This window comes from Mandrillus leucophaeus, unplaced genomic scaffold (genome assembly GCF_000951045.1).
Source record: "Mandrillus leucophaeus isolate KB7577 unplaced genomic scaffold, Mleu.le_1.0 Scaffold128, whole genome shotgun sequence".
Taxonomy (NCBI): Eukaryota; Metazoa; Chordata; class Mammalia; order Primates; family Cercopithecidae; genus Mandrillus; species Mandrillus leucophaeus.
This window is the reverse complement of record NW_012101209.1, coordinates 513,146-540,800: the sequence shown is the minus strand read 5'-3', so window position 1 is coordinate 540,800 and position 27,655 is coordinate 513,146. Positions and strand designations below refer to the sequence as shown.

Genomic DNA, 27,655 nt, shown 5'->3' with positions numbered 1-27,655 from the left:
TAACATGCTTTCCAATGCACTGAAGGTTCTGAAGATTTTTGAATCACAAATCCTCATGAGAATCTATTGAAAGTTTCAGATTCCCCAAAAAAATGAACATGTGACCCTGGGTCCGCATTTCAGACATTCCTTTTGAACCCCTGATGCTATCCAGGTTTGCCTGAGTGCAGGACCTGTGCTATGTTCAATGCCCGACCACATTAACCCAAAGAAGAAAAACTGAGTCTGGAGCCACACAGGGTGCAGGGGCCTTGGTCATGACAGAATCTTCAAGAAAAACTGTAACATTATCTTGCTTTAGTCAACATGGGACAAGGCAGTGGGAGATTCTTCTTGACCTTCAAAGATGGACTAGTAACTGAAAATTTCAGAAATACCCTTATGGGGTAAGCACTGAATGACCACAGAGCCTAAATTTTTCAAGGGAAAGCTAAGATTTGGTCTAATGATTTCTATGATGTTTGATTAGGATAACAGGATCACTTTAGTAGGCCTCTTTGCGACGAGGCTTGAGCAAGTTCTTAGCTCCCTGCTATGTCTTGGAGCTATAAATAATTCTACGAGGACAGGGACCGTGTCTATTTTGTTTTCACTGTACACACAGTACCTACTATAGTGCCTGGCACATCGTAGGAGCTCAATACACGGTTATTTTAAATGAATGAAACCTAAAGCATTCCCAAGTCCATGCCTGACCCAATTTTCCTGCTCTTTTCCAAGCCACCTCTCATGGCGTATGTCTGACCACAGTCCCTAATGAGACTTCCTTGGTGTCACAGTCAGGTTGTTGGTGGTGTTTCTGCCAGATAACTGCTGCTATTCAATGATGATCAGGGATCAGAGAGGAACATTTTGGGATTGTGTGGAATGAAAAGCACTGCTATAAATGTACATTGTTTTCCTATAAACATAATTTATTATTCACAGAGAGGAAGATGTATAAAATATTGAAAGACAAAGTAAAGTAGCTCAATTTTTCTTTCCACATGTTTTTCTATTAACTTTGAAAATTAATTCTTTTGCATTCCACATGATATCTAAAATGTCAGAGCACAGTTCCACACTTCCTCTAAAACACAGTGATTTTTTAAACTGTCTAGATAGGGAATGTAAAGAGTTTTTTAAAAAACGCTTTTCCCCAAAAGATTGAATGTATTTACTTCTATTCTTCAAATAATCATATATGTAAAAACTCCTAAAAACATTACTTACTCTGGCCCATAATCAGTATTTATTTCCTAAGCAATAAATCTTCCTTCAAACCAAACAGTCTCTGTAAACACAATAGTGTTTCTTAGCAGTCACATGTGCAAAGTCCCCAAACCAGCTATTTTTAAGTTAGAACCAGCCCCACCCCCACAAATAGAATGACAAAGGACTCCCTAAGACAAAGATATTCCACTTACCAACTGTTCCCATGAAATGCTTCAATTCCCTCCACTCCATAGTTATTTATCGTCCAGAAACTAATTCCCTAGCCTTTATGGAGCAGATTGTCTCTTACAGTTCCTGAGAGCTAATTGTGTGCATCTCTTCCCAGGTCCATTCTGTGACTCTGTTTTGGAAATTCGAAATTGGAAATGGTGGGAATATTTATACTACAGAAACTGGCAAATGCTAACGTCCACCAACAGCTGAATGGATAAATCATGGTATATCCATACAACAGAATACTACTTAGCAACAAAAAGGAATGACCTATTGATACATGCAACAACATAGATGGTTTTTAAAATAATTATACGAAGTAAAAGACACCAGATTTGAAAACAGAATACGTGCCGCATAATTCCATCATATACAAATCTAGAAAATGCAAACTAATCTATATAATGAATAGCAACAGAAAGCAAATCAGTGGCTGCCTGGCACAGACTGGGGACAGCATGGAGAGGCGGGAAGGAGGAGTTACAATAGGGAACGAAGAAATTTTCGAGGGTAATGGTTCATTATGTTGATCATGGTGATGGCTTCACAGGCTCAAATGTCACACTTAGCCAATTGAATATTTGAACATGTACAGTTTTTCTATGTCAATTATATCTTAATAAAGCTGTTTTCAAATGTTCTCCTGTTTATTCCTATGATGACATTTTTATTTTAATAAGTGCAAACAAATGCCACTTCACTATACGGAATCATTGATTTACTTCTCTATTTCTCTCACTAAATTCTAGGTTCCTTGAGGGCAAGAACCTCCTTGAAGTCTTTCCTAGGCACATGCTTTCTCCTCTCCTGTATCCCATCTCCTTGCTCTGGAGCGGAGCATGACTCCATTCTCTCTGTTCCTGTTTCCACGTAGGTCATGGAGTGGAGTGGAAAGCACAAAGGCTTGGATGGAGGTCAAAATGATGCAGGTTTCACCCTCCACTCTGCTGCTGTTCAGCTGTGTGTCCTTGGGTGTGGCAGATAATTTTTCTGAACCCACTTTGCTAGGGCATGAAAGAGGGAAGCTATGGATCCCCGCCAGGAGCAGAAAAGACAGTGACTACAGTCCTCACATGAGCAGCGTGTCAGCAAAAGGCACCAAAACAGCACAGCATGCTCTGGCTTTTAAAAAATGGCAGGCTACCTTGAAAATAACAATTTTAAATAGTGACTTCAAAGCTGTGACAAATGAGCCCTGTTGCATGAAATCTAAAGGTTCCAGGCTGATGGGAATTGCTGGAAGAAGCCCCACGAAAACGGCTACTCAGGGCCCCTCTTTTAATGAGGACTATTAAGTCGAGATGCCCTTTGACCCAGTGTTTCCATTTCTAGTTATCTACCCCTACGATGCAGTCTAAATTATCTAGATTGATATGGACTTATATCATAGCATTCCTTTACAGAGTGAAAATCTGAGCAGAATCTAAATGTCCAGCAGTAGTGATGTGGGTAAATAAACGCTCATTCATTACATTCAGGCACATACACACTACGTGGCAACATGGCAAAATGACTAAGATAAAATGATCCGCAAAAAAATTAGGACAAAAAAAAATTGTAGCCACACTATAATTATAACTATGAGAATAAGGCATAGATATTAAGACTTCAGAAAGCCAAAATGATCATGAGGATCATATTCAGGACATTTTATCTCTTACCATTTATCAGTGGTCTACAGTATATGCCTATTATTTTTATGGCAACATTTCACTTTGGAAAAGATTAAGAAAGGAGGGACTGGTATCTAAGAAACTGAGGCAATGTCTCAAAGTCAGCCTATCCAGAGCGAAACGTGGCAGCCATTGAAATAGTAGTAAAAATAGTCAGTGCCCAGCAGGCTTTTGAAAGCTTCTACAGATCACGTTCCCAAAAGAATACATGCAATTCGCCTGCATTCTGTTGAATTGGCTTTTGGAGAAAGACAACATAAGGGACATTTGGTGACACTTCAGTTATCTAAAATGGCATGGACATATGGCATCTCATGGGGTGGGAAAGCTCATTCTGTGATAATTCCAAATCTTTAGATGCCCATTCCAGATAAATGCTATAAACTTGTGAAGAGAAGGGAGCAAAGTCTTTATCTGGTGACTACAGTTAAGATGGGCCTTAATGGTCACGAGAGAAACAGTGACCTGCAGAGGCAGCACCCACCAAGGCAGTGTGGATGGAGAAGAATGAAAGAAAACAAGAAAAGGTCAAGGGGGAGCCTGGAACAAGCAGAGTGGGGGTTCTCAGCCCTGCTGCATGGCAGCAGCATGGGACCAAAGAAGTTTTAAACATGTTCCTCCCGGCCCCACCTAGCAAGGCTGGTTTGATAGCTCATAAGTCTACTATGCAGCCTGAGTAAGAATCAGTGAAATAGAATGTCAATCAGAAATCTGAACAGGATAGAGCCCACGTAGTATAGTCAAAGGCAAGGTTTTCAAGTGGGAGAAGATAAAATTTCAGCAAGAAGAGAAGTGATATTGTTCGATGTATTAGAATAGGGAAGTGATTTTAGAATTTGTTTGGTCACCTTATCTTAGGTGGATTCCTCTCTCTCTGCCTTTTTCTCTCTCTCCCCAAAAGGTTGAGCTTGAGCCAGATAACAGAATTCCTAGTGATATTTTATAATTTTTTAAAAAAATGTATGGCCAGGCGCTGTAGCTTATGCCCGTAATTCCAGCATTTTGGGAGGTCAATGCAGGTGGATTGCTTGAGCCCAGGAGTTTGAAGCCAGCCTGGGCAACATCATGAAACCCTGTCTCTACAAAAAAATATTTTTTTAAAATTAGCCGGGTGTAGTCACTTGCACCTGTGGTCCCAGCTACCTGGGAGGCTGAAGTGGCAGGATCACCTGAGCCTGGGAGGTCGAGGCTGCAGTGAGCTGTGATTGTACCACTGCGCTCCAGCCTGGGTGACAGAGTGAAACTGCCTCAAAAACTTAAAAATTTAAAAATTTAAAATGAAATAAATAAATAAGTATAATTAGTGGAGATTAGGCACTACACTAAATGTCTTTTTTAACCTTCTATTTAAATGATTAGGGACACACAAGAAGCTGTAAAAATGGTACAGAGAGGTCCCAGGTACCCATTATCCAGCTCCAATGATAATATTTTAGTACATTATCCAAACCAGGAAATTGATGTGGACATAATAGAGTTACCTAAACTACAACCTTCCTCAGATTTTAGGAATTTTTATGCCTAGTATTTTCACATACATTTTCTCATTCCATCCTCCCATCATTATTGCTTCCATTTTGCAGAAAAGAAAACTGAGTCCAAGAAAAGCCGAGTAACTTCCCCTAAGTGGTAAGTTACAGAGTCAGGATGGAATCTCAGGTTTGTCTGACTCCAAGCTCTAGTGCTAACCTACCTTCCCTACCACCCCATACCACACAGCGGGCACCACTGTGGTCACAGCAGAGAAAGGGCTCTGGCAAGCCCACAGGTGATGCTGGTGACTTGCTCACAGGTGAGGTCTATGGAGGCAAATGTGTGGCAGACATGAGCTCACAGCCAGACAGGCAGTGAGTCTGAAGAAGGGCTTCCTAGTTCTCCAGCCCAGCAGCTAAAGTTGCATTCTTAGACTGAACAATCTATGGCAGGAGGCCCGGGCAGGCAGGGAATAACCCCAAGGTGGCTGGCCAGCCAGTGCTGCAGTGAGCGTCCACACCAGGCACAAGGAAATGGCAGGAAATGAGCAGGCTGGTGTGGCACCGGCATTGGATCAGGGTGCAGAGGCAGGCAGGAAGAAGAGACCTCATTGAAAGGCAAGTCCACAGCAGCATCAACACCAGAGGACACAGACCTTCTGCCTCACTGCTGGACCAGGGAGGCAGTGTGGCCCAGTGGTTAACTGTGGCTTCTAGAGTCAAACTCTCTGGCTTTGAATCCCAGATCTACCAACTGATAGTAGGATCTTGAATATGTTAATGTCTTTGTACCTCAGTTTCTCCATCTGTGAAATGGAAGTAATAAAAACACTTGTCTCACAGGGTTGTTGTAAGGATTCAACAGCTTAACACATACAGCTTGTAGAAAAATGCTTGACACACGATCTCTAGTCAGGTTGGCTATTATTGTCATCATACACAATGTGACTGGATGAGGGATAAGAGGAAAATGCTAGAAACGAAAGAGAGAAACCACCTCGAAGGTCCCAGGTGGCAGAGTGGTTGGTCAGTGCTGACGGCCCAGTGAACGTAGCTGATTAACCCAGAAAAGGTTAATTCCTCCAAACAACACAGAGCCCAGAGCTCACAGTGCACCTTCCAAGCATTGAGCAGGATGCTGACACTGAATCATATCACTTTCTAATTATAAAGCATCAGCTGCTGCCAGACACCATGCTCACCGCATGCATGCCTCCTCGACTCCTCACAGGTAGCCCCTGAGGGAAAGAACATCTAATCCTGTTAAACAGATGAAGAAACTGAGGCTCAGCTTAAAGAGTGTGCTCAAGGTCAGACAGCAGGCAAGGGGTGTAACTGGGATTAAACCAGAGCTCAGTGTTCCCACTACACCATCATTAAGACGAACACAACGCTCAGTAACAACGGTGTCTGGCGCAGCCATGGGTCATGGGTCAGCAGGAGCAGGGAGCAGCATAACTGGGCAGAAACGGCCACGTGAGAAGTGGGATGATTCACCCAAACTCCTTTCTCTGGCTAAGTAACTGCCTCCCCCCATCCATTCCATGAGTTTCTCTCTACTCTGCAATTTCCTATAATTCTAATGGCATCAGTAAGGCCAGATAAAAGACATAGTTTTCAGCCGGGTGCGGTGGCTCACGCCTGTAATCCCAGCACTTTGGGAGGCTGAGGCGGGCGGATCACAAGGTCAGGAGATCAAGACCATCCTGGCTAACACGGTGAAACCCTGTCTCTACTAAAACTACAAAAAATTAGCCGGTGTGGTGGCGGGCACCTGTGGTCCCAGCTACTCGGGAGGCTGAGGCAGGAGAATGGTGTGGGCCCGGGAGGCGGAGCTTGCAGTGAGCCGAGATCGCGCCACTGCACTACAGCCTGGGCGACAGAGCAAGACTCCGTCTCAAAAAAAAAAAAAAAAAAAAAAAGACATCATTTTCTTTTCATTTTCTTTTATTTTTACTTATTTTAAGTTCTGGGATTCATGTGCAGGACATGCAGATTTGTTACACAGGTAAATGTGTGCCATGGTGGTTTGCTGCACCTATCAACCCATCACCTAGGTATTAAGCCCTACATGCATTAACTATTTATCCTAATGCTCTCCCTCCCTCTACTCCCACAACAGGCCCCATGTGTGTGTTGTTCCCCTCCCTGTGTCCATGCATTCTCATTGTTCAGCTCCCACTTATGAGTGTTTTCTACCAGATTAGGGGACCCCACAAGAGCCCCACTTGGCCCTTCACGTCACCAGTAGGACAGGGAATTAGACCTGGATCTGCTGATACACACCTTCATATTCTAAGTCAAAGTTCAATTCTACCCTTTAGGGTTGATGTCTCTCCCTCTAGGGTTGATGGACCACCCCACCTTGCCTCTGCTGGGCCTTTGTGACCTTTCTCTCACAAGCAACTGCCTGGACTCCAGGTAGGGTGAAGATACAACGGCTTATAAAACATTGGATGAAAGAAGAGTCCAGAGTCTATACCGATACTAAAATATAGAAAGGGAGAGAAAAGGAAAGCTCTTATTTATAGTCAAATATCATCCAATACATAGAAAAGAAGTGATAGAGTTAGAAAATACCATTGATTTAGCCAAGTGCCATCAAGTGATGCTAGAATCACTGCATATGTTTGTTGGAAAAAAGGTTATTTAGAGAGTCTCAAAGTGTCTCCCCACAGATGATTTAATCACAATTAAGGTGCCCATTGATTGTGAGAAAGGTACCCTGACAGTGGACAAATTGTGAGAAACAACTTTAACCAGTGGCCAAAGTCAACATCACCCATAATAGGATAAATCTCCCTCCTCATTGCTGTGCCGAGAAGGACTCAGTGTCACTTATGTAGTATCCCTGTCAAATGGATGACCTGAGGACTCTAGAGGCAATGATCCGAAAAACCAAATTGAGGAACATTCTGCACAACAAAACACACGGCCTGTTTGCTTCAAAATGTCAGTGTCATGAAAGGCAAGAAAGGCTGAAAAACTGTTTCAGTTAAAGGAGACAATCTTTTTGTACCCATTAACCAACTTCTCTTCAACTCCCCTCCCTATTTCAAATACAGTTAGATAGAAGGAATAAGTTCTAGTATTCGACAGTACAATAGGGAAATTATAATTAACAATAACGTATTGTATATTTCAAAATAAATAGAGGAGAATTGTAGTGTTCCCAAAACAAAGAAAAGATAATTGTATGAGGTGATGGACATCCCCGTTACCCTGATTTGATCATTATACACTTTATGCCTGTATCAAAATATCACATGTACCCCAAAAATATGTACAACTATGTCAATAAAATACAAATAATAAAATAAGGGAACCTAAAGAAACATGACAACTAAAAGTGATGTGTGCTTCTGGAGTGGAGCCTAGATCAGAAAAAAAATATGGCTGTTAAAGACATTATTGGGACATTTGGTGAAATTTGAATACAGACTGTATATTAGATAATAGCATAATATCAAGATTAAGTTTCCTGAATATGGTAACTGTACTGTAAGGAAATGACCTTATTCTTAAGAGATGCAAGCTAAAGCTGAAAGGTCATGATGTCTACAATTTAGGATTAAAAGATTTGGGGGGAAAAATAGATAGATAGATTGATAGATAGATAGATGATAAACCTAAAGCGAATGTAGCAAAAGGCTAAAAGGTGACTTAGATGGAAGACAATAGCTCATTTTATTAGTCTTGCAATTGTTCTAGAAGTTTAAATATTGTCAAAACGTTATTTTAAAAAACAAATGCAAAAGCATTTCTTAAATACAAGTACCTATAAGTTGGCTTAGAGTTATACACTACAGCCAGATTGAGTGTTACCCAGGGAAATTTAACAACTAAGGAAACTCAACCCTGATTTGAGTAGATGAACTTAAGGATAAAATAATTAGCAGAACATTGCACAAGCATATAATTATAAAATTATAACGCAGGTCCCCTTCACACACAGTTTTCTTATTCAAAACTGGGGCCATTTTCAAAGAATGAGAATGTTAAACAAATCAAAGTTTAAAATTTTGGATCCCTAGACCACGTTTACTCTTTGACTGACATATTCCTATTTCTGACTTAGCAGAGTTCATGAGTCATGCTCTCAGGCAGTTTGTGATATGCCCACCTCAAGTACTTGAGCCTCGTTGCCTGAGCTGGAGTTATCGTCCCTTCTAAATGAGGACAAGCATGTCTGTAGCTCTTGTGCAACTAACAATGAGCTGAGCTGACTTCCAGTGTTAGGAGGTAATTGGACCTAGCAAATTCACTTCTGGTTGCACTTAACAGTAATCAATAAATGGAGATCTGCAGCTAGGATACAGTTGTAGGGCTGTTTAGTCAATGACCATTAGCTACTACAGCATTTAGAAGAATGTAATTTTAAAAAATGGTCTCTGTTCCAATCCATGTGGGAAAGCATATTTTCACAAGTTTCTTCCCAAAATTGTCCATGTACTTCCTCCAGGCACCGTAGAACACCCAGTGTTTAATCCCCATGCTGTTCTCCAGCTCCATTATTTCATCTCTGTCACAGGCCAGGAAACCTTCATTTCGATGCTACGTGCGCAGGAGACTGAGGCATGGAAATATAATTCCTAATTCTGTAACTTAATAAAATATATACAGTCTCCTTTCCACTTACTCGAAGATTTCCGAGAGCTCTGAAGATTTCTGCCTGTGGAATAAAACTGAAACTCTTTCTCATGGCAAACAGGGCCCTACATTACATTGTCCCAGGCTTACCTTTCCTTTACCTGGTTCCAAACTTTACCTGCCTCTCATTCACATGCCTCAGTCACAAATCAAAGAGTTCCTTCAACATAAGGCATGTGTTCCTGTCTCCTGGCCTTGGTTCACACCGTTCCTTTTGCTTCCCTTTTATGTCCACCATAATCCAGGGTGATCTGTTTTATGGTTATACCATAGTGCCATTCAACATATTCACCCATCTCCGTGAGGTCTGGGAGACGGGGAGAGGGTAGCGGAGGACAAATGGGGCCTGCAGTGGTCTGATTCACCTCATGCAGCTTCAGTGCCCAACACAGGATGCAATTGTAGAGTATGCACTGGGCACATGAATGGGAAGAGAGCATTTGTTATCAGAAAAATTTTAATAAGAAGGAAACTGCTCCTTTTCCTCTAGCAAGGTCAAAAACCCTGCCCTAATGCTGTAAATAGGAACAAATATTTCTACAGAGTAAAACACAGGGCTAAATTATCATAAGGTAATGAACCAATCACATCAAGACAGATTTGCATTATTACAGGGCACAGTTTTAAAGGGGTCTGCTTTATTTTTATTTAGGGTACCTTAATTTCACTGCAACAAACAAATGCAGTTAAAGTCATTCATCACGGAAAGTTGTAAGGGGTGACATATGGTGTTTTTGAGATAGTTCCCAGTGTAGAGTCCCATATCGGTAGGCCAATCTGTCTCTTTACTTCATCCACCATTAAGACTTAGCCCTAAGCCTGGTACTGGGAAGGAGGAGGCTAATAAGGGAGGAGAAGTAGAAAGGCAGAGATCCAGCTTTTCTGGCAAGGGAGATGACAGGGAGAAGAGAAACTAGAGCAGAAGAGGCAAGGGTGAGACGTGGGTGTCCTCCTCTTCTCTCTCTGGAGGGATATTCACCCAAAAACAGGAAGCTCTACATCAAAGTAAACTTGGTGGCCAGTAGAGTCAGGTAAAGCAAAGCTGAGTGTTAGCTTTTCCAGGTTGTCTGTAGGCTCTTTGTGGTTTGGACAGGCCCCAGAGGCTCCCACAAGCTCCTGAAGCCAAATCTCAGAAGTTACCTGGGATTGTGACTGAGAGTTAGTCCTGGAGGTTGCCATGGGGACAAAGTAGCCACAGGCTAAAGTCTGGACCACCTAATCCTAAACCACACAATAATCAAAACCAGACCCTCCTCGGGGCCTGTAGCACTGCCGTAGGGGGAGCGGAAAGGGGCTGGGAGAGAAATACAGGCAGCAAGGGGGGCCAGATCACACCAGACAGCAGAGTCACACAAACCAGACACCATCTTGGTGAGCTGCAGGGTGCCAGAAGGGACATCTGAACCAATGAGCATCTTCTGAAAGAAAACTAAATCATCAGGGGAAAAAAAAAGTGTCATTCAAATGGTAAGTTCACATTTGACTTTAAATGTAGCGTTCCTCCCTATTTCCCCTTAAAGTGGGGGCTCCAGAGGAAGAGTAGTTCAACTAAAAAGGAAATTAAGAAGCAACATTTTCTCACACATCTTGGGGTATTGACAAAATTGCAGCCCTGTTACACAGGTATTTCTCACATTAGGCTGATAATCTATAAAGTACATTTTCTGGATAGTGATTCTTCATTCCCTACTAATTGACAAGAATAAACCCTCTATCCTCCAATAAGCCAAGTCAAAACATTTTAGTGAAGAAAGAAATATGGCCCAGGTGTGGTGGCTCACATCTGTAATCCCAGCACTCTGGGAGGTCTAGGTAGGTGGATCACTTGAGGCCAGAAGTTCAAGACCAGCTTGGCCAACATGGTGAAACCCCATCTCTACTAAAAATACAAAAATTAGCTGGGCATGGAAGCTGAGGCACGAGAATCACTTGAACCCAGGAGGCAGAGGTTACAGTGAGCTGAGATCATACCACTGCACTCCAGCCCGGGTGACAGAGCAATACTCTGTCAAAAGAAAGAAAGGAGAGGAGAGGAGAGGAGAGGAGAGGAGAGGGAAGAGAGAGAGGAGAGGAGAGGGAAGAGAGAGAGAAGGAATATGGTGGGGGTAGGCCCCTACTAGCTGACTTCTGCAAACCACTGCCTATATTTTAGGCTTCCAAATTCTGCAATGCATTTTCAACAGCATTACTCTTGCTGCCCTCTCTCCCAACCAGGAATTTCTCTAACACCTGAGATGTACTGAATTTATACTTCCAGCTCCTAGAGTTATACCACCCTTTTCATAGGAGGTCATGAGCTAAACCATAAAAAATTAATTGGACTGCAAAACCACAGCCCATTTATTCAATCAACAAATACACCCGAAGCATCTACGATATGCCAGGCAATCCAGGCAGTGGGTCCCTGCCACCCAGAAAAATTTGTATCTAATGCAAAATATGAATAAGTATAATGTGGGATGTGCTACTATGGGTCAATGGTAGTGTCCAGACAGCACGTGGATAGGAGGTTGGGCAGCCCAGTTGTGGAGGTATCCAAGAGAGCACAGAGCACCCTTGACCTTGGGCTACACCCATGAGCTCACTGCCAATCTCCTCTACTCTGCTGCTCCCACCTTCATAGCTTCTTGGTGCTACCTTCACACATCAAGTACTCTATTGAAAATCTCTTCCCTGTGAGTCTACAGGTTGTGTACAATGAAGTTACTGCTTATGCAACTGAAGACGAGAAGTGCATTTACCTCGTACCCCACACTGACCCCCAGGGGTAGTTTGGTCCAAGCTGATCTCAAATCTTCACACTTTCTTCCTTTATTCAGAGAGAACTTCAGGGATTCCCTGCATATTTTGGGTCTTTATGTGGGCTGGAACAGCAGTTCCTGTTGCTAATTAGGAAACATAGAGAAGTTTATCCACACTTCACATTGGCAGGGTGAGTTAGGTGGAAGCTCCAGAAGGAGTGTCCCGCTCCTCCTCCCAACCCAACAGCACTGAAAGCTTCCTGAGGGTTATTCTAGGATGAATAACTCACACTTTGTAAAATGTGCCGCTAAAATTTATTGTGGTTGAGGCATATGCTGAGGGGTTGAGGACACCTCGGATGAGCTACATTCCCGGGGGTGGAAGCCTGGATTTCTCAACGGCCTGAGAAGAATGTGCTCTGGTTGGAAAAACGATGCATTCTCTAGGGGGAGTCAGCCCTGGAGACAAGCCCACTGGCTAGGAGCCAGAGGCGTCCATCAGCAGACCTTCTGTGTGGAGTTCAACATTTGTGAACATTTCTTGGACAATGAAAACAATAATATTTTGAGTATAATTACAATTTTCTCCTTATGTTGTAGTTTCTTTAATCTCAGTGCTTCCCCAAAATCCCCTGTAAGGCAATAAAAGTACAAGATACTAAAGAAAATTGTGACTTGCCCCATGTTCCCTCCCACAAGAGCCCATAGGGAAGATACAGTATCAAATATAAAATTAAATATAGAGAGACTGGCCCAGAATATCTATGCCAGTAGCATTGGAGCTATGCCCCCCACGCCAAGCTAGAAGTAGTGCACCAGCAGAGAACTGCAGTGTGATGGGAGACTGTGGTTCTCTGAGAAGCAGATGTCAAGACAGGATTAGACATACAAGAGATGTATTGGAGTAAAATCTGTAAAAATAAATGAGTAAAGAGCTGAGCGAGGCTGAGAAAGCCATCAGAACTGGATGCAGGTCTGACTCCCAGTAAAAGAAAGTTGGGTAGAAGTATCTGAGACTGTACTGCAGCTCTAAAGAAAGTTCAGCAAGGCCACTAGTGAGTCTGAACACCAAAGTCACCATCAGAGGAGTTCCATGTCTCCCAGGAACAGCTGACCTTAGGGTCCCTGCCATGCTCAGTCAATGCCAATGGGCTCCTCTGGGATGCACAGCCTTGGCCATCACAGGGATAAATTTCCCCCACACAAGCTAGGAGACCATGGGTCAAGTTCACTTTCTGTGATCAGAGATATGAAAGCTACATTCTCATGGCCACCACAGAGATAAGCCCTCCCTTCCCAAAATACCAGGGAGAGGACCAAAAAGAATGCAAGAGGAATAGTGTCTACCTCATATATACTTGGTCATTTTTTAACACTGAAAAATCTGTCTCTAAAAACTTACAAAGAGAGACCTAAACATTGCCTTTATGTGAAGCCAAGGTTGCAATAAAAACTTCTCTAGGCTTTAAAAATTCTCAGAATTCATTCTTTCATTCTTCCCCTTGGCAAATGATTTGGATTTGCAAAGACTAAAGGTGAAAAATAACTCCAGGAAGGCAACACTAAGTCAGGAGAGTAGGTGTCCCCAGAAGTTTCCAGTGGGTGAGCAACACTCAGTGATAGAAGAGTATGTGTGACCAGACTTCCTATGAGCTAATTGGGAATTTTAACCCATGATTCATCCTAGGGAGGGGCCGAAGCTCCAGGGGACGCTACCCCACACCATGCCATATCATCAGCCAGATTGCACATTTCCTGAAAGTAATCAAGTCAGAAACTGACATTTTGGCAGCAGCCCCTAGTGGAAAAATGACTGCCAAAAGCCAAAATGAGGATGAGTTCAACGATTTAATTCTGCATGGAAAATGCAATCCATTAAATGGGATCTGACAAGGCCTTAATCTCATCCGTAGCTGAGGGTGTTGGCTCAATGCGGTTCTGCTCTCTGGAACATATTCTTAGTAAGCTATCTATAGAATCTAGAAAGCCTTTGCCAAAGCCCAAATAAGTCCATTCTAAGTGGGAAGAGAAGCTCACCAAGCCCCCACTGACTCTGTAGGGAGTAAGCACACGATTCTTCCAAGTGCAAAATTATCAAAACCTGGCAACTCAACCTGTGTTGGGAGTCACATGATTCAAGGCAAAGTAACTGAGATGGGCAATGCACTGAGTGGCTTCAGAATTTCCACCACTGCCCAAGGAGGTCGGGCCCACAGCCAGCATCACTCACAAAGCATCCATAGGGCTCATATTCCCTGGCTGGGGCCCATTGCATAACCCAGTCACAAAAGAAAGAGTTGGGGGTATAGAGGATCAATCTTCTCCCAAACAGGGTTTTAAAAACTGAGTGAGAAAGACTTAGAGGCTGTCACCTTCGTTGGCCCACTTAATCCTAACAGCAGCCCCCAAAGCCCGTTATTTTACTGTTTGCATGTGAAAAATGAGGAAAGAGAACAAAACCATTACTCAAATCATGTAGTTTAAAAGATTGTTTACAAATTCATACTTGTGGGATTCCAAAGCCTATGTTTCACCACACAGAAGGTGGTGGTCCTCCGACCACTGCATCAGTTGGAGCTTGTTAGAAATGCAGATTCACAGGCTGCACCCCAGACCTACTGAATCAGGATCTGCATTTAACAGGATTCCCCAAGGAATTCATTTAGCCGTAAGGTTTGAGAAGCAGTGCCTTCAATGGCTTCTATCCAAAAGGGGTAGGTGGATTGAAAACATAAGTCTAGACTAGAAAAAGATTCAGTGCAATAGAACAGGGCCAGTCTTATAGGATACATAAAATATGTATCAAAATATAACTCAAACTATATATCCAAAGTGCACACTCAAATTAGTATAACCAATCACACCGTATCTTTTTTCACCAACAACAAATCCGGAGACATGAAGTCCAAGGTTATGTGGTGCTAGTGGAATATGCTGAAGGAGCATGGCTGTAGAGCTAGGTGGACTTGGTTGAAATCTCCAGCTCTGCCACCTGCTGGGTGACTTTGGGCAAGCTGCTTGATCTTTCTGAGCCTCAGTTTCCTGACCTGTACAACTGGGAAAATAATACTCAACTTGCCAGGGTTTGGGGGGATTAATTGAGCAAATGAATGCACAGTCCTTGGCACACAGCAGATGCTCAATAAACACTAGATGCTCAATAAACACTTCTCTTACTTGTGGTGCCATCTGAGCCAGGTCCCTCCCACCTCTGGGAATGTGTACACCAGAGGCTGGGGAGAGAAACCTCTCTCAGCAGCCAGCTCTTTCCTGTTCTCTTGGGTCCTCTAGTGGCAGGTATTGAGATTCCTGTGACTAATCAGACTAGATGGACTCGTCTGTCTTCCTTAGCCCCAGGTTCAATTTATTTTCTATCCTCTTTTAAGAAAAGCTAAGCAGAGCAACAGGTTTAAAGGGATAAAATATGAGAAAGAAGGAAAGAGGCACCCAAGGTGAGTTCCCAGGAGTGTCTATTTTCCAGGCACCGAAGCCTTTTTCTTTCTTTATGGCTCCCACTTTCTTCTTTTCAAAAATCTCAGATTTTGAAAACAGACCTTTCATGCCACAAGTTTAGTGAGCTTTCAGGGCCCACAGTGTCTGCACGTGGAGCCACAAAACCCATGTTTGATCCTATTTAACTTTGTATGTGTAGGCTCAAGGGCATGCAAGGATTCCAGTGAGTGCTGAGCACGAATACAAAATTAACACTTACTGAGCTCGTTCTGGGTGCTGGACACCGTGCTTGGCTCATTCACATGCATTATCTCCTTTAAATCCTCCCCAAACCCCGGGAAGGGGGTCTCTTTATCCCCATTTCAAAGATTTTAAAACAGGCCAGAATAGGTAAGTTTGTTCTCACACTGCTATAAATAAATACCTGAAACTGGGTAATTTATAAAGGAAAGAGGTTTAATTGACTCACAGTTCCACATGGCTGGGGAGGCCTCAGGAAACTCACAGTCAAGGCAGGAGGTGAAGAGGAAGTAAGGACCTTCTTCACATAGCAGCAAGAGAGAGAAGATTAAGCAGGGGAAATGCCAGAAGCTTATAAAACCATCAGATCTTCTGAGAACTCACTCACTATCACAAGAACAGCATGGGGAAAATGCCCCCATAAGCCAATCATCTCCCATCAGATTCCTCCCTTGACATATGGGATTACAATTCAAGATGAGATTTGGGTGGGGACACAGACCCAAACCATATCAATAGGTAAGTGACCGCTCAAATTAACATAGCAAAACACTCCTAAATCTCACCTAGTGCAGTGGTTCTTCCGGTGTGATCCTGGACCAGCAGCATCAGTATAACCTGAAACTTGTTAGGGAACATTCTTGGGCCCCACCTACATCTGGGATGAGCCCAACAATCTGTTTTAACAATCCCCCCCAGGTGATTGTGATGCACACTCAAGTTTGAGTCATCAGACCACTCTTCAAGCCCAACCTTAGTATGACAGTTAAGAAAACAGAGGTTTTGCCACCAAAAAAAAAAAAAAAAAAGACATTATGTGAAGCGGTGGATATGTTATTTAGCTTGATTTAATCATTTTGCAATGTACACATACAACAAAACATCACATTATTTTACATTGTAAATGATATACAAATTTTATTTGTCAATTATACCTTTATAAAGCTGGGGGTTTGGGGGGAGGAGAAAAAAACAGAGGTTTGAAGAGATGAAGCAATTGGCCAGGGGTAATAGAGTTGGAACTGAAATCCAGTACAGCCACTATCAGAAGTCAAATTTTCCCACCTGGATAGCTTAAACTGTTCCTTTCTTGGAGAGTAAAGACTAAAGCCCTTAGCACAACTAAGCACTAAACTGTGTTGCCTTCCAGCAATATTAGCTGGGATCTGAACCTGGGCAGCCACGAGGAGACCTTCCCCTCAAGCCCTGGAAGCTTCATCCCAAGACTCTGCTAAACTGTCTGCCCCAATACACAGAGTATTTGCCTCATCAGCACTGCCCAGCCAGGAAGGGAACAAGAGGGAAGACTGTCAGGGACCATACCCAGAGTTGAGATGGCATTTGCACAAACCTCAACTATCGACACACAACCCTTGGGAAAGAAAGGTGGTGCCTTCATTTTCCAAAAGCTTTATTTCCAAGTCAGTGTGTCAAATTCTCACTTTCAGCTATACCCTCTGGCATTATTAGTAACTGACATTAATCCAGCGACAATCCAGAGTGTTTGCAGGTCATACTTAGGGATCACAGCCTGATTGGAAGACAAGGCCCAGGGACATGTCTTGAAGCTGCATTTGAATCACAAGCATGCTTTTTACGTGAGTTTATAGATGATATACTTATTTGGGGTGGGGTGATAAAGTAAGACTTAAAGTTTTCCCAAGCCACTTCTTGCTGCTGCATTGGAGACCAGCAATCCACCAGCAATTTTTTATAGGCTTTCTCTCTCCAGGCCAGTTTCTTCATCTCTAAAATGGACAGAATCCTTCAGTTTTTTGGGTTAAGCCTGGCAAATAAGAACAGTTATTGCTGATGTAACAGGGAGTCTGGTGGAGACTGAAACATAAAAACATTTGAAATTATTTTGAAAAACACCCATCATTGATAAATGTGTAAATAATTCATATATTTGGAAATGGAAAGTAGAATTTAGCTTTAGAGCAGACTGTCCCTTTGCTCTGAAAATAACTACTTAAATGAAAATACTAAATGCAAATATTAAACAAGTACACAAATTTTATCCTGGTGATAGCTTGTATATAGTTGCCTCCACCTTACAGAGAGCTAGAAAAGATTTCTGGGGAAAGTGGAATTAAGTATCTAACCCCTTCCTTTTGAGAATCAACATTATTAGAATATGTCTGAGAAAAACTGTGGTTATGCTGAGGCCAAGGATCAGGAAAAGACAACAGAAGCCACAGACAGGAGACATCACAAGGAAGAGGTAATCTAGGTTGGTGACAAAAACGCCTAATTTCACTGAGGTCAGAAAGTCCACGCTCAACATGAGACCTCATTTCCCTAGCAAGGGACAAAAGGCATAGCAGGATAAGCAATGATTCTTGAACCACTGTCAATAAGGCTGGGGGTCCTTGGGAATAGTGAGGGTCAAGAACCCCAAGAAAAGACTGGACCTCCTGATAATTTGGCACATTGGGCTTATTGACATTGTCTCTTGTATCTTGTTTGGTGAGAGCTGATGACCATATTTCCTGGCCCTAAACTCCAAATGCCCTCCAAGTATGACCAAGGAAAAAGAGAAGGAAGTAATCAAAGCTATCACTAACACTTATTGTGGTACCACTCAGTGGTAATGACCCTACAGAGGAGCTGTAAGGTAACCTTGATTCTGCTCTGATTTATTCATTGATAAACTCTTCCCATACCTGAGTAGTTTACTTGTAATAATTTATGCACAACAAATCTCACAGCTGATCATGCCACCACAGTTAAGGACAATTGCAGAAGAGAATATTTACCATTTAGCATTGTCACCAAAATCAACCATCTTTTTTAGAAGAAAGGATAGCTACAGAATAGTACACAGTTGTATTAAGGGTACCAGTAAATAAATAAATACTAATGGATTTCTTGTCTCAATCACTAAAGGGTTGGCATATACCTGCATGCACCTGCAGTCTTCTTCCTACAGCACCAAGTGTTACAAGGAAACAGAAATAAGTCCTGATATTCAATGTATAACTTAATCTCTTTCAGAAACCAGGACACTGCTACATGGTACAACTAACAGATCAAATGACACTCATGGGCATCAATACATTCTCTCTATTAAAGAGCACCAAGAGAATGCGAACAAAACAGATGATAGTAAAGGAGTTGAGTGAGCAAATAAGATGTTCTTTTCATGAGAGTAGCTCTTTGCCCGTTCATCGAAGAAGATGATGAACCTGGTTTGGGGTGAAAAGAGTAGCTATAAGAACCCTTAGGAGAAGAGATTGACTCCATAAGAGATGCTCCAAGGCGAGAACACCTAGACAGAGAAAGCCATTCACAGTCCCCTCTTTCATCACAGTCACTTGCTGAGAATTGCAGGTTCATAAGATGTACTTCTCTCCAGGTGAGTGAGTTTTAGTTTATTCAAAACCTTATGATGCAATAACCAGGCCCTTAGTAGGAATAAAAACAGCATTTGCCTGCAATTCTTGTCTCACCAATGCACTCGTCACACTGTATAAAGAAATCCAAACCCCTATTTATCACTCCTTTCTGAACTCATCTATAATTCAATAGACGCTAAGAACCTTCACACAATGAAATGGCTCTCACTGAGGAATTACGCATATCACCTGGATGCAAAAGAGAGTACACTTTTCAAATCTATTTCATGGAACTCCAAGAGCTGTCTGAATTGTTTATGGGGAAAGAAAAATGAGGTTTATATGTTCTGCTAACCATGTGGAGAGTATGAAAGTCTACAGTGGAAAGAAAAGTGAAAGAAGTAAAATTGATATAACAGGAAGAAAGGAGGGGCAGAAAGCAATCTGGAAAAATGATCGAGTCTTAATTTCTGAAACCAGTAGTACTGTAAATATACTGTTTCAAATGTGAGTCTGAAAGACCCATTCGGGGAAAAAAAATCACCTTTTTACACCACATTCATACTCAGATTGGTTTTTATTTAATATGGGTGAGAAGGTAAGGGACGGAGTTATAATGAAAATGGAGTACAATACCAAAAGAAAATAAGAGACCTTGCGGGAAGATGCAAGGCTAAACGATGAACTAGAACAGAGTAAACAGCCACCTGGTAAACAACATGAGAAAATTCTCGCTTCATTTCCGTCAGCAGCAGCTCTTACATCTTTTACAACTGGAAACCTTCCCCCAGCAAGAGACTCTAAAGACACAGGACTGAATTAATTCCCAACACGTGCTTTTCTTCTACGCCCTTATCTGGATGCGTCATCCTCCTTTGAAGCAAAAGACTCATTAATCCAATTCAAATTGCCAACATCAGTAAATCCTTTGCCTCAGCATTTAAATGCCAATACCAATTAAATACCAACAGCAACTTAACTACTGATAAGATCTTCACTACATTCAGGAAATCCAGCCAGAAGTCCAGCTAGTATTGATTCCAACCTTCCTTCATCAATTCTAATTTACTCAGTGCAAAGAAATGAAGTAATTTGCTGTCCACACTGACTATGCATCTAACTGGATTGAAACAATTCCACAAGCAAATAAGAAGGAACACAGTGAGTTGCAATCCACCAAACCTGAAGGACGTCTTCACCAAGACTTCCGGGCTATCCAGCTGTGGCAATTCATCAGCTAGGATTTCTTCTGGGGGTCGAGGGTCATGGACAATTGTTGGCCGTGGCTTCTCCTTGACATTCCCTGTGAGCCCGTCGATGAGGGAGTTCCACAGACAATTCTGTGACTTAGACCCTGAGGCATAGGGAAAAGAGAGATGCAGGTGAATCATCCACCAGTTGACTCCACGTCCTGCCTTCCCCAACTCAGGATCTTCCAAAGCAGAGCAGGGAAATTTATATATTCCTCATCATCTCCACCAACGTTAGAGAGCTGTAACCAGGAATTTTTACATTTATATGTAGAAAATAGGCTACCACTCTGAGTATTTTGACTCAAAGCTAAGTTATTGGATATATCTTGTCTCATTGCAGTGGTGATCAGCCCTAACTCCTGACAGAGCCACAGGTATCTATTTAGATGTTTAGTCAGCAATTGGAAGTATATAAAGCACTACCATTTTAGGGAACCGTGAGGATGTTCAAACACAAGTCTCCCCTATAAACTCGGCTTGCCTGAAGCCCAAGACTCCATTCTATGGAGACACGCACCCCAAAGAGGGCACCACCTTTAAGAACTAGAACTCACGATCAACAGGTTGATTCTTCTACAATATCAAGACCCGGGAAAATTACATGTATGTTTATGCATGTAAAACTTCAAACATGTGAGATAAATGTTAAAGGTGGGCATCAAGTGAAAGCGGTGTCTACAAAAGGAGAGCCTGATCTGCCAGGTGATCAAGGTCAAACTCAGTGAGAAGTTGTGCTGATAGTGTGTGCCCTTGATATGATGTCATGAAAATGTCACTTTGCTCTGTGTAGTAGGCATGTTTCTAGCTTCCATAAACTTGATGCTGTAACATCTGCCCTACATGCATGTGCCCAACACAGCTAGTTCTGGACAACCAATAGTATGCCCGAGTCACCTGACCTTGGCCTCTTGCCTCCCTTGTTGCCCCACTCTCCCCGAACCCCCAACTCCTCAGGGGAAGTCCTCCTTCCAGGGGTGTGCTTTTAAAACACAAATCGGCCAATCCAGAGTCCACACCCCAACTACCTCCCTTGTAGGACTTTCACACCCCTGGCCACTCTCTACTGGGCCTAATCACCCCAGGGCCTGGTACCAGGCAACTAGGTATTAGGCAGCCCCTAGGCTCCAGCCCCCTGAAGTCATTCAAACCAGCCAGTCCCAACCCTGCTTACCCTGCCTTGCCTGTTCCTTCTTGCAGAAACCACCACAAAGGTTCCTGCCCACAATGTCCCACCCCCACCTCCTAATTGACACCAGTCCTTCCCCAGATGGCCCCATAACATGACATGGAAGCCCTCTGTTGGGAACTGTGGTAACAAATTCTCTTTACAATGGCATTTGTCTCCTTATCTGTTGACCTTACCATACCTAAACAGAAATAAAACTTATTAAACAATCAGTCTAAAACACCCAGTCTAGTCATGGAGAAAACATTAGATAAACCACTTGAAGAACTTGTGACAGAACACCTGACCAGCGCTCTTCAAAACAGCCAAAGGCACCAAATACTGTTGAGCCTCCATATCCATGGGTTCCATGGATTCAAACAACCAAAGAAGGAAAATATTCAGAAAAAAAAAATGCATCTGTAGAGAACATTCACAGACATTTTTGTCATTATTCCCGTAACAATACAATAACTACTTATTATTATACTTAATTATAATTATTATTATTAAAATTAAACTATTAAAATTATTTTAATAAAATTTTGTTGTTTTAATAAAATTAAATTATTAAAATTATTGCTATTGAAATTATTATTATTTACTTAATATTTTTATTATATTATTCCTTAAACAATACAATAACTAGTTAATATTTACATTGTATTAGGTATTACAAGTTATCTAGAAGTGATTTAAAGTATATGGGAGGATGTGCATCAATTATATGACAATACTACATCATTTTATATCAGGCACTTGAACCTCTGAGCATTTTGGTACCTGAGGGAACCAACCCCCTTGGAAACAGAGGGACTAGCATATAAGGAAAGTCTGAAAAACTATCACAGCCAAGAGGAGCCTAAAGACATGATGACTAAATGTAATGTGGCATTCTAGATGGGATCCTGGAACAGAAAAAGGACATTTAATTAAAAACTAAAGAAATCTGAATACCGTGTGGATGTTCGCTGCTCAGAATGTACAGATATTTGTTCATTAACTGTTATAAATGTACCAAGCTAATGTAAGAGGTTAATAATACAGGAAACCGGGTGTAGGCTGTATGAGATCTCTGTATTATCTTTGCAGTTTTTCTGTATATCTAAAACTGTTCTAAAATAAAAATTCATAAAAATAAAAGTAAATAAAAATCATAAATAAATCATAATTAATTAAATAACGATTATTTTAAAAGTCTATGAGCAAAAAAATTTTTAGGTAGAGCCTGAAGACATTACCATTACCATTAACCCATTGCCATTGGTTTGTGAAGAAAAAGTCTGTCTTTGCACAAAGACACTGTCAGGTTGAGTGAACAGGCCACCTATAGAATGGGAGAATATTTTTGCAATCTACTCATCTGACAAAGGTCTAATATCCAGAATTTACAAGGAACTTAAACAAATTTACAACAACAAAATAAAAACAACCCCATCAAAAAATGGCCAAAGGATATGAACAGACACTTCTCCAAAGAAGACATTTACATGGCCACCAAACATAAAAAAAGCTCTACACCACTGATCATTAGAGAAATGCAAATCAAAACCACAATGAGATACCATCTCATGCCAATCAGAACAGCAATTATTAAAAAGTCAAGAAGCAGCTGGGCACGGTGGCTCATGCCTGTAATCCCACCACCTTGGGAGGCCAAGGCAGGTGGATCACCTGAGGTCGGGAGTTCAAGACTAGCCTGACCAACATGGAGAAACCCCGTCCCTACTAAAAATAACAAAATTAGCCGGGCATGGTGGTGCATGTCTGTAATCCCAGCTACTTGGGAGGCTGAGGCAGGAGAATCACTTGAACCCGGGAGGCAGAGGTTGCAGTGAGCCGAGATCACGCCATTGCACTCCAGCCTGGGCAACAAGCGCAAAACTCCATCTTAAAAAATAAATAAATAAATAAAATAAAGTCAAGAAGAAATAGATTCTGGCGAGGCTGTGGAGAAATAGGAACACTTTTACACTGTTGGTTGGAGTGTAAATTAGTTCATCCATTGTGGAAGACAGTATGGCGATTCCTCAAGGATCTAGAACCAGAAATATACCATTTGACCCAGCAATCCCATTACTGGGTATACACCCAAAGGAACATAAATCATTCTACCATATAGACACATGTACACATATGTTTATTGCAGCACTATTTACAATAGCAAAGACATGGAGCCAACCCAAATGCCCATCAATGGTAGACTAGATAAAGAAAATGTAGCACATATACACCATGGAATACTATGCAGCCATAAAAATGAGAATGAGATCATGTCCTTTGCAGGGACATGGATGAAGCTGGAAGCCATCATCCTCAGCAAACTAACACAGGAACAGAAAACCAAACACCACATCTTCTCATTCATGAGTGGGAGTTGAACAATGAGAACACATGGACACAGGGAGGGGAACAACGCACACCAGAGCCTGTTGAGGGGTGTGGTTTAGGGGAGGGAACTTAGAGGACAGGTCAATAGGTGCAGCAAACCACCACAGCACACGTATACCTATGTAACAAACCTGCACATTCTGCACACGTATAGTGGAACTTAAAGTAAAATAAAAATAGAACAATATAAAATAACAATAAATAAAAATTAAAAAAAAAAAAAAACACTGTCAGATCACTAAGCCATGCACCATAGAGCTGTGTCTATGCAAGATACTGGATTTTTCTAATTCACACAAAGGCTCCATATGGGGCATGAGGGATGGGCATGAAGGAGTGAGAAGCAGTGCTAGCTAATACACACCATGCATGGGATAGGCAGATAGAGAATGGATTTGTGTGCACATGGGGATTCCTCCCTGAGACCTTGGCCAGCCACCTGCAGCCCACCACAGAAGAAATCACCCTGGCTTGTTGTGCCAAAAGGGCAGCTCTGCCAGAAAGATTGAAAGAACCTCACACACAACAGAGAGTGCCTCACATGGATCCCCGAGCCTACAAGCAAGGACATCCATGGGTCAGCAAACAGCTCTTTCAATGCCCATGCCATAACTGACCTCCCTTGGGGTGTCCATCCAAACTGCTTTTGTGTCTATCAAGAGAAAATTAAAGTGCATCAGTGGAAGGAAACAGATTCCTCAAACCCCTGAAAGACAAGACAGCTTTTTTTGTTTTTTAAAGGCCCTAAACATATATCTTAATAAGATCTGGTCCTATTAATGAAGTCTGGTTCTGTGTTAATGAAGATCAGTTCTATGTTAATGAAGGTCTGCTTCTGGGAGGAAGGACAAGAACAGCAGCCTGTTTTCTTAAACCTGATCTAAGTGAAGGCCTTACAATAAAGTTCCTGCACATCCCCCTTTATTCCTTCATTTTTTTCATTCAGTAAACACATATTGAATTCCCTCAGTGTGCCAGGTTTCATTCTTGGCCCTAGAAATGGAAAGATGAATGAGACTGGTTCCCAAGGGAACCCACAAGCAATCACAATAAACTGGCAATGCACCATAACTGAGGGGCAAACAGAGGGCTATGGGACCCAGAGGACAGCTCACTCACTCTGCCTCGGGGCCCTGGGGAAAACCACATGGAGAACATGACATCGGATATGGTCTACAGCATGAGACACTCTTCAGCAGGTAGAAAAGAGGGGAAAACAATCAGTGCAGACAGCATATGCAAGGCTTAGAGACATAACAAAGCAGCTCCTGAGGCTGGCACGAAGCCACAGGGGCAGTGTCCAGAGATCGGGTCAGAGGCCTGTTGGGCCATTTGCAAAGTGCCTTGAATAAAATGCTACTCATTTAAGAATTTATCCTCCAAGCAATAAAAAGAAAGAAAAGACAGATTTTTGAGCAAGGTTGTGGTGACACAGCCATATCTGTGTTTCAGAGAGGAGACTACTGTGCTGTGGAGTAGTGACTTATGAGGAATGGCAGGCTTATAGGAAGAGCTTATGAATCCATAGGGTGCCATGCATTTAACTGTGGGTGAAATTACATCTTACCCATAAATATGTAACTAATTTTTAAATATACATATACGTGATTAATAAAACTACAAATTCATCTAAAACTATTAATGAATTCATAAGAGCTTTTTCACCATTTTCTCAGTCAATGAATCAGAAGGATCATAAGACCCAAGCCACCTCTACATTAAGGGCTCCCAAACAAAATTGTGATGATACCTCCAAAGTACCAGCCCCCACAAAGACACACACTGATGAGTTTAAAAGAAGACTGTGGTTGAAGAGATGACTAGGATTCACTCAACACTCACTCTCAACTCCCCTCTCGCTTGCCTTCATCTCTAAAAAGGTTAGAAAACAATATACGGACATACATAGGAGATATCATAGGTTCACAGTTCCAAACCACTGCAAATATCACAATATAATGAGTCACACAAATTTTTTTGGTTTCCCAATGCATATAAAAGTTATGTTTATACTGTAGTCTATTAAGCGTGCAATAGCATTTTGTCTAAAAACAATATACATATCTTAATTCTAAAATGCTTTATTGCTGAAATTTAAAAAAAAAGTGCTAACAATCATCTGAGCCTTCAAGGAGATGTAATGTTTTTGCTAGTGGAGAATCATGCCTCAGCGTTAATGGCTGCTGACTGATCAGGGTGGTGCTGCTAAAGGTTGGGGTGGCTGTAACAGTTTCTTAAAATAAAACTCTACCATCCCTGCACTCAAGAAGGTTTGAAGAGGCAGAAAAACACAAGGCAGCTGCTAATTGATTTAGACTAGAGCCAGACTTTAGAAAACTAAATTTGTTTTCCTTAGCCCTCTCCTTAATCCCCTCCATAAACAATTTTCCAATCCATCAGACTGTTTGAAATTGACCAAAAACTTTCATGACTGTCCTATCTATCTCACCCAACTGAATTGTCTTCACTTTTCACTATCTTGGAACTACTTTACAGTACTGTAAACTGGAGAGAACTGATAGCAACACAAATGAATCTTGTCCGTAGAAATGTAAAATGTGTCACATGGAATGCAATTAATTATGGCCGTGTAGATATTGATGAGTCTTGCCAGTTTCACATCCATAAGTAAATTCATTTCAGCATACCTGATGGATTTACATATTTGTCTGCTCCTTGGATTTTCTTCCAAACTAGTTATAACATCTTACTAGTTTCTTCATCAATGTGTTGAATAAGATCTTTGACACGTGTTCACTTTGTACTTGTATGAATTTTCAAAAAATTATCCTTTAACAGTACCAAAGTCCTCATGCTGCTTCCCTTTAAGAAATCTCTTGTAGTTAGCCTAACTATATCTGAATTAACTATAGTACATTTATATAATGGATTGTTATGCCACTGACTAATATTCCAAAATGAAAGATCTCTATAAGCTGATAAGGAGTGATTTCCAAGATCTATTATAAGTGAAAAAGAAACATGCATGAGTCTGTTTATATTATGCTCCCTCTCGAATAAGAAACAAGGGGAAATATATTTGTTTATTTTTGCAAAAGACAAAGAAGACAGGACCAGAAACAATGAAAATTACCCACAAGGGATGAGTTCGGAATAAGTAAGACAGGTTAGAGATGAAAGACTTCATATTTCTATACAGTTTTTACTTTTGAATAATGTAAATGTTTTAATATTCAAATATATAGTTAACAAAAAATTTTAAAAATCCTAAAATTGAATAGAAACAGAAACAAACCTAACTGTATGTGATATTAGTAACATAATTATAATGGAAAATAATTAATTTAAATATCTTATGAATACAGTACCCCTACTATATGTCATTAGAGAGATCAGTTCTAAATATGCACACACACATACTCACACACACACAGCAGAGAAATCTTGAACCTCCCTGGGTAGGTTTGTTGTTGTTAGTAATCATAAAGAAGCAGTTCTAAACTATATCATATATACTGTAGGACAGAGCAAATGAGCAGCCATAATGAGGGTGCTGAGAACCACAGCTCTTATTCCAGGAGACAGAAAATACAAACAGACAATAGGAGAAGGTAAAGACGCCTGTTGTGTTAGATTTGAACTAGAACTATCAGTGTGAACTCATGATTATATATTCAGCAGGCTCTGAAGAGATGTTTGCTGAATGAAATCATAAATGATAGACTATTTTTCAAAAAGTAAAAATAAAACTTTAAGGCAAAAGGTGAGTAATAATAATATTAACAATTTTAAGTAAAAAAAAAAATCACAGGAAACACTCTAAGAAAGACGAACAAAGAACACTGCCGTGTGCAGAAAAAAAGGGCCTTGCTCAGCCCATTCTGAACTGC

At 41.5% G+C, this 27,655-nt stretch overlaps 1 protein-coding gene across 1 annotated transcript in view; it reads right to left on the bottom strand.

Annotated features, from left to right (window-relative positions):
- Window positions 1-27,655, bottom strand: part of PDE1C (phosphodiesterase 1C, calmodulin-dependent 70kDa) — a 583,126-nt gene that overhangs the window by 437,521 nt on the left and 117,950 nt on the right. Inside the window, exon 3 of the mRNA XM_011972179.1 lies at window positions 20,178-20,349. Coding sequence (XP_011827569.1) covers window positions 20,178-20,349 — 172 coding nt within the window. The remainder of the gene's footprint in view (window positions 1-20,177; window positions 20,350-27,655) is intronic.